The 15228-nt window shown below is 36.9% G+C and overlaps 4 protein-coding genes and 1 long non-coding RNA gene across 6 annotated transcripts; 2 read left to right on the plus strand and 3 right to left on the minus strand.

The window, feature by feature from the left end:
* Window positions 1-1923: 1923 nt before the first annotated feature.
* Window positions 1924-4239, plus strand: LOC140789640 (uncharacterized). Its single transcript, XR_012109226.1, has 2 exons — window positions 1924-2314; window positions 3748-4239. It is a non-coding gene; the product is annotated as an uncharacterized lncRNA (long non-coding RNA).
* Window positions 3047-6594, minus strand: LOC140789638 (uncharacterized). 2 transcript variants are annotated; one of them, XM_073139417.1, is made up of 3 exons: window positions 6373-6594; window positions 3809-5830; window positions 3047-3741 (listed from the first exon to the last, which is right to left on the minus strand). In XM_073139417.1, exon 2 carries the CDS (start codon window positions 5227-5229, stop codon window positions 3811-3813), a length of 1419 nt encoding a protein of 472 aa, XP_072995518.1. In that variant the 5' UTR covers window positions 5230-5830; window positions 6373-6594; the 3' UTR covers window positions 3047-3741; window positions 3809-3810. The 2 variants fall into 2 exon arrangements, with proteins under 2 accessions (XP_072995518.1, XP_072995516.1); XM_073139415.1 differs by having other exon boundaries at window positions 3047-5830.
* On the minus strand, window positions 5681-7089 carry LOC140789158 (protein LURP-one-related 10-like). The gene is made up of 3 exons (XM_073138765.1): window positions 6697-7089; window positions 6373-6594; window positions 5681-5830 (listed from the first exon to the last, which is right to left on the minus strand). The coding sequence occupies exons 1-3, from the start codon at window positions 7087-7089 to the stop codon at window positions 5681-5683; spliced, it is 765 nt and encodes a 254-aa protein (XP_072994866.1).
* A 1456-nt stretch (window positions 7090-8545) lies between these two features.
* LOC140789439 (protein LURP-one-related 15-like) lies at window positions 8546-11117 on the minus strand. Its single transcript, XM_073139145.1, has 3 exons — window positions 10823-11117; window positions 9929-10156; window positions 8546-8791 (listed from the first exon to the last, which is right to left on the minus strand). Exons 1-3 carry the CDS (start codon window positions 11096-11098, stop codon window positions 8732-8734), a joined length of 564 nt encoding a protein of 187 aa, XP_072995246.1. The 5' UTR covers window positions 11099-11117; the 3' UTR covers window positions 8546-8731.
* Window positions 11118-13570: 2453 nt separating this feature from the next.
* Window positions 13571-15192, plus strand: LOC140789599 (protein LURP-one-related 15). The gene is made up of 3 exons (XM_073139364.1): window positions 13571-14056; window positions 14501-14728; window positions 14822-15192. The coding sequence occupies exons 1-3, from the start codon at window positions 13805-13807 to the stop codon at window positions 14960-14962; spliced, it is 621 nt and encodes a 206-aa protein (XP_072995465.1). The 5' UTR covers window positions 13571-13804; the 3' UTR covers window positions 14963-15192.
* The last annotated feature ends 36 nt before the right edge of the window (window positions 15193-15228 follow it).

Consider the following 15228-nt stretch of genomic DNA (forward strand, 5'->3'; position numbering starts at 1 on the left):
GACTTTACTCAAACCAAGAGATCAGCTACTAAGTTGACCAGTCTAGATAAAGCAATAGAATAAGTTATGCCATTAAGAAAATTTTACTCATTGTTATATAACCAGTTGACTCAAAAACTTAAACTGTTTGGTAATTAACCAAGAATATATAATTATACCTTTAAATTGATAATAAAATAGGGATTAAATAAGTACAAATGATGATTGAACTCTAGACCTCAAAAATAAACTAGACTATCGGATATCGTATTAAATAATCAATTGATCTAAAAGCTTAAGCTATTTTTTACGGACGTCTATGTATAGTATACCTCTCCCGGTGGCTTAAAAGAGAAGGTCCAAATAGGAATGTCATGCCTGATTTGAATAGTAGGTAATCAGTTGCTCTGTTTCTGCTTCGCAGCAACCTACCTTCTGATCTGATGCAATCATTTTAAAGTATTCCATGTGATCAAATTAGTTTATGGATCTCGCAAATCCAATGTTGTGACGTGCTGTCATGATTTCCTTTTTCTGTCTGTAATCTTCTGAGAAACTTGGTTAGTTGTGATGCAATGTTGTGTGGACCTCCAAATGCTCATGGTTTTCAGAAGACTAAACTTAATGTAGTTATCGTAATATAGTGATATATTGCATGCGATAGCCTCCTCGCAATTCTATTTTGAAGAACAAGGATATGATCGCATGACAACATAGCAATTCTATGGCACTTTCAGCTGATTTATTTCAGAACATTTTTCTTTTGTTCAGGTCTTCCAGTTGGAAATGATCTTGTTATGATAAAAGCTATATTACAAACAAGAGAAACTCCACTTGATTTGGTGTCAACTACTGTGCCAAGAATCTGAGTCAATCTTAGAGAACTTTATATGAATAACGTGTAGCTTTCATAAGAAAGAGAATTTTATTACCATGGCAGAGAAAGGAAATATAGGACCACTCCAATTTTTAGAGTGGTCCTTTAGCGTTTGCTCACAATCACATTTATCATCTGGAAGTATCTCCGATCCCTCCACGTTCCCGGTTCAAAAGGTTTTCATTGACAGAGCAATATACATGTGATGTTCATTCTCCAGGACCACCTTTACACTGAGTTGCAGACAGTGGTGGTCCTAAGATCATCAACTTTTTCTCTAATTTTGGGAAATAAGGTGCACTCTATCCAGCTTCATTCGAGATTTAATGAGTCGCATCTTGCTTGATCTTGTCAACAAATAAAGAGTATGCATACTGATGGATATGTCCAACATTAGAGTAGATACAAGACTTATGCCAGTAATTTGCTGCATTAATGTTATTAACTCTAGTCTTCCATGCTAAAACTTATATCGGTTAAACATCGGTGGTGGCGTACTGTCATAGCTGCACACAAAAAAAAAAGGACCACCTCCTACCAATTTATTGGTCAACCAAAAGGCATATCGTTTCCTGTAAGTATGGAAAAAATTAGATACCAAAAAGATATCTTGAAGGGAAGGCTACTCGGTAGTATAATTTATTGCGATGAAAGATGCCCCCCAAGCTCCTCATGGGAACTCCTCATAAATATGGTGAGTTGTAACTTGTAAGGTAGCTTTGTATCATAGTGATATAAATTTCAGAACTCAATTAATATCATTCCATTCTGCACTCTGCAAAACAGCAAGAGTTTCTACTCTGAATAGTTGCTTACTGCTAAAGGAATTAAGCATCATTCACAAATCTTTATAACAATTGCCAAGTGTGGTAGGTGGCAAGTTGCTATATGGATCACTTGTCCTGCATTCAGCACACCATGGATCTCAGACAGCATTTATCTTTTGCAGGATCACTATATCCTCTCAGCTGTGACATGTCAACTCCCCATAGGTGCATGTCATCACTGCATTGATCTGTCCAAGGTGGCATCAGAAGAAAAAGAATTGGATCAAAATATTGCCCTACTTAGTTATCTCAGTATGGACCCTACCATTCTACCAAGTTTGGTGCTCACCTTCCTTTCTGACTGTGTAACCATCTAAAGCAGTGAGAAAAGATGTAGACTGTGCGAGAAGAATGTTGGAAAAGGGTTGGTGGTGCAAACTCACTCACAGTTATAAATAAATGATGAAAGGCAGAAGCACTCTCAGAGCTACTTGCAAGGTTCATGAGGAGGTGAGTTGTGCAGGATGGAGAAGCAGGGCACGTGCATTACTATCTAACGTCCCTAATTAGCATCACAAGAGTTAGCTAGTTCTTCATGTGCCCATCTTCTCCACCAAGCCCACCTCACCTGATCTAATCAACCACACATTGCCCGTAATCAGAGATATTTGAATATATATCCATTTTTAAGGTAAGTTGTTATCAAGCCCTTGATGTTTATCTTTCATTCTCTTTCAATCTTTATGTTTGCAGTTTTTGTTTCAGTATTTGTCCACCAAGTAGCTACAATATTTTCTTTGATCCATATGGAATCTTGCTCTTTATCATCTTCTGGTTCTTTCTACAATTCAAGAGTGCATAAGCTTTGTACTTGTAGTATATACATTCTTATTCTTATATTTGCCGCAGTAAGTTGTATAAAGTAGAATTTTCTCAAAAAGTAAAAATTATGATCAAGTGGTAGGTTGCTCTTCGGCAAATAGCTTGGATTTTACAGCCGCCAAGGAACAAGTAGCTCAGTCACCATCCGGGGAAGAACCAGTACTTTAAGAAAGCTAATAATTTTTACATTACGATAAGATAAGATCCTGACGAGTACAAAACCAAGATTCTCACTTAGATTAAAAACTCATCTTAGTCAACTTGAAAATTGGATGAGAATAACTCTGTTATCGTTTCGAAAAAGAATTGCAAACTGCGTGATGCTGAACTGTGGCTAAATGATAAGAACGTGACTGAAAGGTAAAGACATAAGCACCTTTTGATCCAAAATCAGTAGTAGGATCTTTTCTAACTTTTGTTGCAGACTGAAGAAGGATACTTGCAGTTACCCAATCAATAGGAGAGAAAAACAAGTAACATGAGAAGAATAACTGGACTATTTGTAATTTATATGGGAATGATGCAGTAACAAGCTATAGAATTGAGAGAAATTGTTGCATGAAGCAATTCTTGCATTATATTTCTGTGTACAAGAATGAGCAACAGGTAATTTTGTTCCCTCAAGGAACATTCATATCAGGCACTTCATTCTGATACGATACAAGAGAATAGAATAATAATCAAATGCATATTACAAGCAATTACCGAGTACTATCCAGCAGCCATCCAAAGACATAAGGTGGCAAAAGGTGTCCCAAATGAAGATACTCATGCAGATGCGATCCATATAGATCTTCATAATCTGGCAGTAGAACCCTGCACTTTCCACTCTGCTGCTGAATTCTCTTATCAACTCTTGGAGTATCATTTGAGAACATTCAAGTACCGCAAACTTCAATCACAGTTATGACTTATGAAAATCTCCATCCTCCGACTCTGCAGAGTCTACTGTTGGTTAACCATTTCATTGTGTACCTCAATTGCTTCACTAAGAAACAACGATAGCCCAAGGCCCGCATACTAAAAGAAATCCTCAAAAGAGTTTCCAGCCTTGCCCAGGCAACAGTTTAGTTATCCCAGTCAATGGAAATATAATGTCGGATGTAAATATGCAGATTGCTCAGTTTAACATCACTACCCCATAAGAAGACTTCTGCCACCCAAATAGCATCAAAGGATGTAATAATCTCAGAATTATTGGAAAATGTTTGAGACAACTTATTCCAAGCTTTATCTCTGCAGAACAATACAAGAGCATTAGGCCATCACAAGCTACAAGGGACTTCTAGCTAAAAACGGTTACCTTTATGTAATAATGCCTTCCAAACAAATTGAGGTTTCCAAATAACTCAATTGTAGACTATCAAGAAAAGATCTCCACGACCTGGCATCAGGAGCAACAGACCGGCTGATCATCTCCATTAAAATTTCAATTGCTTCAGGGAAATGGCCTTTCTCAGTCAAGCCATGTATCAAAGTATTGAAACGTGAAGGCCCTGGAACAAACCCCTTGCGCAGCATCTTCATCAACAGCTGATATGCTTCCATTATTTGACCTTTACTATGCAACCCATCAATGAGAATAGTATAAGTCTGAGAGTTCCATTGGAGACCCTTCCTGCACATTGTGCTGCTCACCTCCTTTGCTTTCCTTATCTCACTGATTTTCATGTATCCAGCTATAAGTATGTTAAAGGTCTCTATATCAGGATTGCACCCAGCTCTTTCCATGCACGTAACCATTCTACAAGCTCGCTCAAACTCTCCCTGGTTACATAAGCCATTAATGTAGGTGTTGTAAGTAAAACGATCAGGGCAAAGACCTATCAAGAGCACTTCATCAAAAAGGTCATCAACCTTTTCAAAGTTATTTGCCATGTTGAACCCAAATAGAATTCTATTATAACTCACAACATCAGGCCATCTGCCATCCAGTTTCATCTGAGTAAGAACATTATAGGCATCATTTACTTTCCCTTCCCTAACAAGCACATCAATCACAGAATTATACTCCAATGTGCCAGGCAAGAAACTGGCATTCCGCATTTCCTCCAAGAAATCCATAACCTCAGCAGAACCTGCCTCTCTACAGAGCGAGCGAAGTACCAAAGAGTACATTCTCTCATCTGGGTTGCACCCATGAAGTGGCATCATGTTCATGAGCTCTACTGCAGAGCCCAATTTTCCATTCCTACAAAGAACTCTAACCAAAATCCAGAAAGTGGATACCTCAAGTCGAATGTTCATATCCGGAGTCTTCACCAGAACATCTCTAACCAAAGCAAGACCCTCCTTTTTCTTACATAAAACCAACAGCAATGCATTTAGCGATATCACAGAAGGCGTGCACCAGATCCTTGGCATTCTGAAGAACACATTGACTGCGTCTTGGACCATGCCAGCTCTGCCATAATTCTGAATTATATCGACAAATATCCTTTCGGGGACATCAATCTTTTCAACTTTCTCAAGATGATCAAGAATCGGAGGCAGATGACAAACAAGACGATGCCGAAACAGATAACTAAAGGCAAAGGAGTATGCGGCAGGGTTAGGGGTGGACTCGTAGCTTTTAAAGCAATCGATCAAGAGAGAGAGTAAATTATCAGCAGGGCTTCTCTCTCGCAACAATTTCTTCTTGAAGGTTTCAAATGCTTGCAGCTCGCCGAAGCTTTGGTCCCACTTGCCTCTGTAAGGAGAGGGAGGCCATTTCCAACTCCTCATATTGCAGACTAATTAAATGAGAAACAAGAGAGACGGTTTTATCTCTTTTCCCTTAGAGAACTGTAGCTTTCTTCCTTTTCCCACTGGGACATTTCAACGAACAGGTGATAGACACATAAACTACAACTGAACACACATCCGACTCCTCAACATTGCGAGGAAACTAGGAAAAAAAATCCTCTGCGCTTTGCTAAGGAGGTAGAAACCATTAGGAAATCCCCCTTTTAAGTTAATGCAGAACCCTAGAGGGAGAGACTGGAGGATCAAACTAGGAGATGCGCACCAGTAGAAAAGGAGAAATTTGATATTTATTACAACAACATCTATTGTAGAAGCGTTCTCAACAGTGAAGTTTTGGTAACACGTACGCAATTCACACACACATCATCTGCCGTAAAAGACAGCAACTAATAAGTGCAAATTATTGGGATTAGAACCAAATACGCACTAATTAATCGTCCGAGTTCTCTTCCCATCGGTAGATCCCTTCAAGAACAACAACGAGAGCCACGACGAAAGCATAGTCGAAATTCGGATGGACGGTCACACCGAACGCCTCCTTCCCCCGCGTTGCATTCGCACCGGTGTGCTCCCGGCTCACCTGCACCGTCCAATTTGATCAATATAGCATGTATGCAGACTTCGTGACATATTTCTTAATTACCAAAATACCCAAAGGGATAATGATATAATTCTATAGATTAGTTAACTTAAGTAAGTTTATATGCTAACTGTCGAATATTTCTCTAAAAATAGTGATAAAAGGGGCGGGGTGGAATATTAATTTTAGGGAAATTTATATATAACACCCTATATTTTTACTATTTATAAATCGAACTTTTATAATTTAGTGAATACGTATAGAAAATATTATGGATTAAATTAATTAGAATATTCCGTTAAGTAAATATACTTTATTTTTAAAATAACTAAAATGTTATTATTTTTAAAATGACTAAAATCATTATTATGACTTAGTTGAGGGTAGTTTTGTAATTTATTAATTTAGTTAACTCAACTCAAATTTAGTTAAATTTAACTAATTAATCTAATGGTAGGGTGTTTTCTGCGCATATTCCATAAATCACAGCATGTAAATTTCTCTTAATTTTAAAGGGAAAATTAGAAATTATAATCTCTTACTTGGGCAATGATGCTATTAGTCGTTCCACGGTAGATGGTGCATTCTCTATCGAAGAAGTTCCCCTTGATCCTGAAGTCACAAGGCTCCTCATTGATATTAGCAGCTAAGAAGACATCAAACTTGACTCTTAGACCCGAAGCCTTCTTTACGCTGAAAACAAAATCGCTCTCTTCCGAGCTCTCTCCTCTGAACACGCGCCATCTTTCATGTGTAGTCCATAGCTAGCACGTCATATTTAAGGAGTCGTCGTTAGATTCTTGATTTAAAAATATTATAAGCATTACTTCTTTTTTTTTTTTTTTCAAAAGGTTGGAAGGATCAACCTTCTTTTTCATGGTGACCACCGGATTCCCGATGCCGTCGAGGAGGACGCGTCGATCCCGGAGGGTCAGCAGTTCTTCTCTGACCTTGAAAATGACGACGCCGTTCACGTCGGTGACGGTGAGGTCGCAGTCTGTTACGCAGTGGGCCTTCTTGGAGACGGTGAGCTGCACCGGGTAGGGCAGGCAGAATTGCTGCCCCAACACCGCCGCCGAATTCTGCACCCCCACCGCCTCCGCCGTCGCTACGGCCGCAGGGTACGGCGGGCTGAATTGCGGGCCCGCCGACGCCGCTATGCCGGCGGGGTAGGGCTCGCAGAACTGCGGGCCCACTGCTGGGCCGGCGGCTGACTGCACGCTGCCCGGAGTTATGAGCGATCTATTGCGGAACTCCATGGCAGATCTAACGAGAAGAATAGCGGGAGAAAGATATTGATCGACTATATAGCAAAGGTTAATCTTTTGACTTTGGAATTGATGAGTTGACTTTGATCAGGTCAATGCTTTTGTAACACCAACGACTATCAATTTGGTAGTTTTCAAGTAAAGAATTAATATATCTATTCAATATTCATCCATAGAGATTAGAGTATAAGAGAGAGAGGAGAGTATATATTATATAGTCTATTTACAAAATAGTTTTCTTGCTCGAGAATAAAGAAGGAATATAAACAAATGCAGCACGGCATTAATTCATCTCAAATCGTCGTTAGAATATTTAAACGCTACCAGCTGGAAATGAATACAAGCTGCTTATAGCCCACATACTTGTGCAGAACTATAGGCAAAGAAATCAGACGAGTGATGCAAAATTAAGGCCATAACGAAATGAATATGGAACATATTCTTGCACGACAAGCACTGGAATATGCTTGAATATGGAATTTATTTCTTATAGTTTTTGGGTCTTACTGATCATATTGAATGGTTATGAATTAATTATTATTTTTTATGAATGTTACCTCAAATGTGGTGGATATTATGTTCTTCTCTAGATATAAGGCAAGGATAAACTAACACATCATCCACAATTTACTGATCCTATGCCTAACTCATCATCAAATTCTGCGTACCTATAATTCCTATATTGGAATGTGATTCAAGTATTCTATAGCGTATTTCTAAATGTTTAATAGAATGTTAAAACACCAATTAAAGTGTTTCAAAGTGTATCCTCTCTTCTCAAGTGCACTCATGAAGCCGGCATCAAGTTCATAAGCTCGATATATATCCAAGCCTACTTTTCCATTTGGACCATTTCTATTGATAACTCTAACAAAAATTCAGAAAGAAAGTGGATGCCGAGAGGCAAAAATAATAAAATTATATTTATCCATCAGCTTAGAATTTAGACTAATAGGTGAATTATCAATTTCACATCTTTGGTTTTCTTCCCTTTTTTTTTTGAGAGAGTTCTTGGAAATTGGTTAACTCAAAACATCATGTTGTTAATAATAAATATTACACATTTAAAAGTGAGCACAGTAGGCAATGCAATCTCATTGTTGAGCATCAATTGCATGTTGCGAGATGAATGAAACTCTAATCCCCAATGGTGAGCTACTAAAATATAGTGGAAACTTATTGTTGTGTGATGAAAAATTATCACACAAATAAGAAAAAAATCCATTATTCTTTTAGCATCCTCGAACACTAGAAGGAAAGCATAACAAGACACCAATTGCTCGTAGTTAGGTCTACATATCTATATCTATGACTAAGCCATGAGTAAGAGTTAATATTTGATCAATTTTTTTATCAGTGTCATATGCCTATTACATAGCTCATAGCAGTTCATTTCTTAAGAGGCTTGGCCAATTGTTAGATCTATTTATAGTCAATTGGCTTGTGGTTGATTGAAAATAGTTATGAGAATTTTCTCAATGATCAAGTAAAACGTAGCAAGTCCAAAAATACTTAATTTAGCATTACAATTTCAAGGGCTATGCGATATTCGAGTCATCTTCGTCTTTGTGAATCTGATCAAGAATGGCAACGAGAGCCACAATGAAAGCATAGTCAATGTTCGGATGGACGGTCACACCGAGAATGTCTCTTTCCCAAGCAATGCATTCGTAACAGTGTACTCACGACTCATCTGCACCATCCAATATATATATATATGATCAAGGTGGATTAATCAATCAACTGCTTCCAAAAGTTTTAAATATATACCAATTTATATTTATAAGTGTTTAGTTGCTAAAAAGTAGAGGAAAAAAAATTTACTTTCTAGCACATATCTATCTATTGTTGATGTTTAGTTGCAAAACATAAATTAAATAAGTGACTTTCTTACGTACCAAAAATAATTTTACTTTCTTTCTTTAACTTTCTTAAGAAGAAAATCATCTCGTTGAACTCTATTTTCTGGCAACCAAATATAGACTTACATAAAATTGAATAATATGATATTCTTAGTAAAATTGTAAAATTTAAAATATTATTGCCAAAAAAATCATGTTAAACGTACCGTCTATGATTAATTATTTGAGAAATTTATTAAAAACACGTTACAGTTTTGCCTATATTGTCATTTTCATTCTACCATATTGATATTTATTATTTAACTTATATAGTTTAGTTACTTTTATTGCATCAAAAACACTGAGAAGTTAACTTACATCAGCTAACGGCATAGAGAATATCCCATTGGCTTTTTATTAAAAAAAAAGAGTACCCTTATAAATATTCCTATTAGATTGTTGTTTGAATTAACAAACACATATAAATGACTAAAATATTTTAAAATTTTCTTATTTAAAGTTGAGTATAAAATATTTATGAATAATTTTCATCTCGCATAAAAGAGGATATTTTTTATTAGGTAAAATATCAGATAGTTTTTAAACCATTTTAAATTATATACATAAGGGCTAATTCTAGTTTTAATTATGATTAGTTAAATATAACTAACGACATATTTAAAAAAGTACAAAGATTTCAATAGTAATATGATATTTTTTAAAAATTAGTGATAATTATGATGTTTTGAAAGTGTATATAATCCAATTATATATAAAAAAAATCTAACCTTAAAAACTTTCATAATGGTACTAAAGATCATTCTATAGTAACTGATCTTTAAGATAACTAATATCATAATACTTTTGAGACATTCAAAATAAAATGTAGAAGAGTCGAGCGACAAATATCTATACAGTATAGTGTGAACGATAATAAAGACAACAAAACTTGTGGCATTTGTGATAAAATTTTTAGAATTCTTTCTTACTTGGGCAAGGATGGTATTAGATGATCCCAGGTAGACTGTGCATTGTCTATTGAGGTAGTTCCCCTTGATCTTGAAGTCACAAGACTCCTCACTGGTATTAGCACCTAAGAAGACATCATACTCTGCATTCAAATGGATAATTGAAGCCCTCTTCATGCTGAAAAGCAAATTCTTTTCTTCTTTGATGTCTCCTCCAAACACTCGCCATCTGTGATGTATAGTCCGTATCTGATACATCGTTTATATTCACGATTCAGTGATCTACATAATAACATGCAGCTTAAACAAACTTCTTATTTCAGAATTAATATGTACTCTAAGAAGATTATTAGCAGTCACAATTGGATAAATTCGCCGCCTATTTAACTCTTATCGATCATTATTGACTATGAAAATATATTTAACTCACTAATTACTCTAAAATCTTAAATTATTTCATAATATCTTTATATTTTTCATTCCGATGAAAATTTTAAAATCCTTCATTTTGTGAAAATATTCAGTTAATCCATATTTTTACCACTATACAACCATATTTATGAAATTTCTAATGTATCCTTACTAAAAGAACATTCTAAATGCCCATGTAATAACATAAAACTGAAAATATAAAGATTAAAACAAAAAAAGGAGAAGAATTGAAACAAAAATTGTGTGATCACAAGGTCGTTGTGGACATTAATTAGAGTAAATTAGGAATTTAAAAAGACATCAGTTTGAATAATATAGAACATTTCTTTATAGATTCTTATATATTGAAGAAGTGAGGGGAGTTATAATTAACCCAATTCTTTCTTTTTTTATTATAAAAGATATGGATTTTGGGAAAAGTTATTACGATAGGTTCCAACGATAAAAATCTTATAATGTAAGTAGGTATTTGCAAATGTTCACCTTTTTCTTCATGGTGACCACCGGATTCCCGACGCCGTCGAGAAGGACGCATCGACCCCGGAGGGTCAACAGTTCTCTCTTGACCTTGAAAATGACGACACCGTCTACGTTGGTGACGGCGAAGTCGCTGTCTGTTATGCTGACGTTCTGCTTGGCGACGGTGAGCTGCACGGGGTTGGGCAGGCAGAATTGCGAGCCCACGACCACCGCCTTTAAGCCGGCGGCAGACGGCGCGTTGCTCGGAGTCTTGGTCGATCTACTATTGGCGATCGCCATGGTAGGATGAGGGCGAGAATAGCAGGAGATCCTCGTAGATTTGTATAGCATTTTGCTCGTTTGAATTTAGGGTCACTGAGTTGACTTTGATCTGATCAACGCGTGGGAGAGGAGCCGATCATATACATGCCCTAGTGTAGGGATTTCCTTCATTCGGATTATTTGGTAATTGATAGTACTTGAGATTGGCTTATAAACTGAAAAAGTTTAAAAAAGAAACTAGTGCTAAAGTATTATAATATCTAGGGTTAATTACAATGACACCCCAAACTATACCCGGTTTTTACGAAGACCTCTAAACTTTTTTAGGTTACAATGTCAGCCCTAAACTTTGGGGTAAAGTGAAATGGGTAACGCCCCTAAACCAACTATATCCCTAATTAATATATCACAATATTATTAATTTAAAAAATATAAATTAAAATAGTAAATATCTTACCATCTTCTCTCTCGTGGCCTCTCGACAGCGAGCTTGCTGCGACCTCCATGTCCCATGCGGCTCGACAGCAAGCTCATTGCGGCCTCCATGTCCCACATGGCGCGGCAAGGAGTTCGCCGCGGCCTCCCCGTCCCACTGCCTCACTCGTTGCCGTTGCCGAGGCTACTCGGCTCTTTGTCGGTGCACATGCGCAAGTAGTCGACTAGAAGACAAGGTCGAAAAGCGCGACCTCACTTGCTGCCGTTACCGAGATTGCTTGCCTCCTTATCGACACACATGCGCAAGCGGTTGATCAAGAAGACGAGGCCGGAGCGTAGCCTCGTTCACTACGATTGCTAAGGCTGCTTGGCTCCTCGCTGACGCACATGCGCAAGTGGCCGATTAAGAAGTTGGCAAAGAAGCCGAACCTGAACGACTCGGCTAGCTCGGCCCTTGCCCTCGCCATCACTATTGGTGAAAGCTCTGCGGTTGGATCCGCTAGCATTGCCCCTTGCTAATGCTGCCGGCGGTGAGACAGAGGAAGGGGGAGGAGGGCAAGTCAACAGGGGGGAGGTTGGCTGACTGGTTCTTGGCTGTCGCAAGCAGACAGTGTGGAGGCAATGTCGGTGGCCGACGATGGTGAAGGGGCTATCGACGATAATGAAGGGAGAAGTAGGTGATTATGGATGGGGGAGAGAGACGTAAATTTTGATAATAAAGTAAATTTAATTATAAATATAATATATATATCTTTTTATCTTAATTTAATAAAAGGATTTATGAGGCAATCTAAATCATTTATGAGAAATATGATTGCAACATAAGCTTACTCACCCAATTTTTCTCACGGCACACTAAGAGCCAAAAATGGAGCAAGAGCTCCGTGCACTCCAATGCACCGGGCTCCATATATATTAAAATAATAATATAATATATATTATTATATTAGCTATTTTAAATTACTTAATAGATCATCTTAGCGTTATTATTTTTTTATTAAAAAATATATGGTTAGAAAACTCTCATCGAGATCTTTAAAATAAGACTAATATTCAATAGTTTTAGAAGTAATTTTAAATTACTAATTTTTTAATTAAACGCATCGAAATTACATGCTTGACATAGAAAGATCCAAGATAGAGAGACTCATTTTGAACTTCGAAATGCACTAATTGAACACTTATGGCAGAGGCATGGGAATGAAGGAATATAAATTTTAATGTAATTTTTATTTGATGTATTTTATTTTTAATGTATTTCATGTTTGATGTATTTCATATCTAATGTATTTTAATTTTTAATATTTACATTGGGGATAATTTTGAATAATTATATTTTAGGATACATAATTTATTAGACTCAATTTTGTAAATAATAAAAAAATTTAAATTTAAATTAACTCAAAAATAATTTAATATTAGACTCATTTTTATAAATAAAAAAAATTAAAATTAAAATTAACTCAAAAATAATTTAATATTAGACTCATTTTAAAGGTCTCGATGAGACCTTTCCAATGGTATTATTTTTGTTAAAAACTGATTAGTAAAACTAATTATATACTCAATTTAACTAACTAAATTATTTAACAAAAGATACAAATGGAATTAAAATTATTGAATATAATAATTATTGGGCAATTTTAGTATTTTCAAAAAGTTGATATGACAAATAGAGCTCGGCTCCATTCTCCAAATTTGGAGCCCCATTTAAAGCCCCATTGGAGTTCAATCGGGAATTTGGAGCCCGGTTGAAGTTGCTCTAACAGAAGGTGACATTGAAATTTCTATAATATTTAGGGGTGACATTATAACCTAAAAAAATTTTAAGAGGTTTTATAAAAATCTGATATAATTCAAGAAGTATCAATGTATCTATTCCAATACCGATAGAGTTTGAGATAAGAGAGATGATATGATCTATTTCCATATAGAGTTTATCTTTTAACCTCAATTAAAAGGATATGAAAAATATGCAATACCGTATTTTGAATATTAAAGAAAAAGAGAACATTTTGGCACAAAATCACATCATGACTAGAATATTTACATATTGCCAATGCCAGCTGCAAATGAAAACGAAGCCTTCAGTCAACATTCAACAAGACAGCCGCAAAGATCTAATCGTGCGTGGTGATCCGCACTAGATCTATATTTTTCTTAATCTTTGTTTAAGAGACACGAGAGGAGTCGAAGCACAAGCGAGGTCATCGATCTTCCTCCTCCTCCTCTTGGGATCTGATTTTGTCGCCGCCGACAAAGATAGCCACCAAGATCACCGTCAGGAGAATGGCGTCTCCGAGCTACGCCTACGCGCCCTTGTCGGTCATGGCCCCCGTGGTGGGCCCCCAGTTCTGCGCCCCCTACCCCGTTGACCTCACCGTCACCAAGAAAGCCCTCAGCATGACCGACGGCGACTTCGCCGTCACCGACGTCAACGGCTCCGTCGTCCTCAAGGTCCGCGGCCGCATCCTCAGCCTCCGCGACCGCCGCGTCCTCCTCGACGCCGCCGGCAATCCCCTCGTCACCATGCATGAAAAGGTCAACCGCCCCTTCCTCTCGATCTCCATCTCTATAACAGTTAAACCTTTACATACTTCAATCTCAAGAGATGATCTAAATTTGATCTAAGATATCAATCTCAAGAGATGATCTAAAATTGATCTAAGATAGATTTACAATGACAAATTATTCGACGAATTATTGGGAGCCAGTTGATAGATTTGAAGAAACCCCCAAATGAATGTGTTTTATTGTCGCTTTTTCCTATAAAATATATTGAATTGAATCATTATACTCGTCCGGTAACTGGTTAAAAAGCTTAAGCCATTAATATATCTTTAGATAACCAGTTGAAAAGCTTAAATAGTTAAGTAACATACTAATAACAATATACCTCATTCTTGTGACGATACTGATATATGCTTGCTGAAACCTTGCAAAAAATACAATCCATTTCCTCTAATTTCAACAATCATCTTCCAGATACTGAGTGCTCATCATAGATGGCAAGTGTTCAGAGGAGACAGCACCGACGCCAAAGATTTGCTCTACAGCGTAAAGAAGTCATCATTCATCCAGCTCAAAACCGAGCTGGATGTGTTCTTATCTGCAAACACTGGAGAGCAATGTTGTGACTTCAAGATCAAAGGAAGCTACTTTGAGAGGTCATGCATAGTCTACCTTGGCTCATCTAATAGCATCATTGCTCAAGTAAGGAATGCTCCTATTACTAGTCCTTTACAACTCCATTTGTTAGGCAATTGATGATTTATATTGATATATGAAATCGTATCAATGTTGCAGATGAACCGCCAGTACACGGTCAAGAACGTATTGCTTGGAAAGGATACGTTTGGTGTCACCGTATACCCGAATGTCGACTATGCTTTCATCGTGTCCCTCATCGTGATCCTCGATGAGATTCACAGAGACAATCGAGATTGATCCTTCTATTTACCTCCGTTTGCGAACTCCTTTTGATCGTGGCTATTGAGTTCATATATGAATGATGTAAAATTATGTGCAGGATTTGTGTTTTGGGCATTCAGATTTCTCTAGTTCTTGTGACGGAAAGATTATTTTGCGAAGCACACTTTGATGCATGCATGCTTTATGTATTGTTGTATGATAATTATTCTTTCCTTTTTATGTGAATGAGCACATATTAATGCTGATCAGGAAGTGCAATAAGTTTGATACTTGTTAATTCT

The sequence above is a fragment of the Typha latifolia genome, chromosome 5 (assembly GCF_019914945.1).
Source record: "Typha latifolia isolate L0001 chromosome 5, TyphaL0001v2, whole genome shotgun sequence".
In the NCBI taxonomy this organism is placed as follows: domain Eukaryota; kingdom Viridiplantae; phylum Streptophyta; class Magnoliopsida; order Poales; family Typhaceae; genus Typha; species Typha latifolia.

Excerpts from the sequence above, each read along its gene's own strand:
- LOC140789638 (XM_073139417.1), bottom strand. The coding sequence starts at position 5,229 with ATGAGGAGTTGGAAATGGCCTCCCTCTCCTTACAGAGGCAAGTGGGAC.
- LOC140789158 (XM_073138765.1), bottom strand. The coding sequence starts at position 7,089 with ATGGAGTTCCGCAATAGATCGCTCATAACTCCGGGCAGCGTGCAGTCA. Across the intron at positions 6,595-6,696 it reads TGGTCACCATGAAAAAGAAG|CTATGGACTACACATGAAAG; the intron begins GTTGATCCTTCC and ends ATGACGTGCTAG. Across the intron at positions 5,831-6,372 it reads CTAATAGCATCATTGCCCAA|GTGAGCCGGGAGCACACCGG; the intron begins GTAAGAGATTAT and ends TGGACGGTGCAG.
- LOC140789439 (XM_073139145.1), bottom strand. The coding sequence starts at position 11,098 with ATGGCGATCGCCAATAGTAGATCGACCAAGACTCCGAGCAACGCGCCG. Across the intron at positions 10,157-10,822 it reads TGGTCACCATGAAGAAAAAG|ATACGGACTATACATCACAG; the intron begins GTGAACATTTGC and ends ACGATGTATCAG. Across the intron at positions 8,792-9,928 it reads CTAATACCATCCTTGCCCAA|ATGAGTCGTGAGTACACTGT; the intron begins GTAAGAAAGAAT and ends TGGATGGTGCAG.
- LOC140789599 (XM_073139364.1), top strand. The coding sequence starts at position 13,805 with ATGGCGTCTCCGAGCTACGCCTACGCGCCCTTGTCGGTCATGGCCCCC. Across the intron at positions 14,057-14,500 it reads TCGTCACCATGCATGAAAAG|ATACTGAGTGCTCATCATAG; the intron begins GTCAACCGCCCC and ends ATCATCTTCCAG. Across the intron at positions 14,729-14,821 it reads CTAATAGCATCATTGCTCAA|ATGAACCGCCAGTACACGGT; the intron begins GTAAGGAATGCT and ends TCAATGTTGCAG.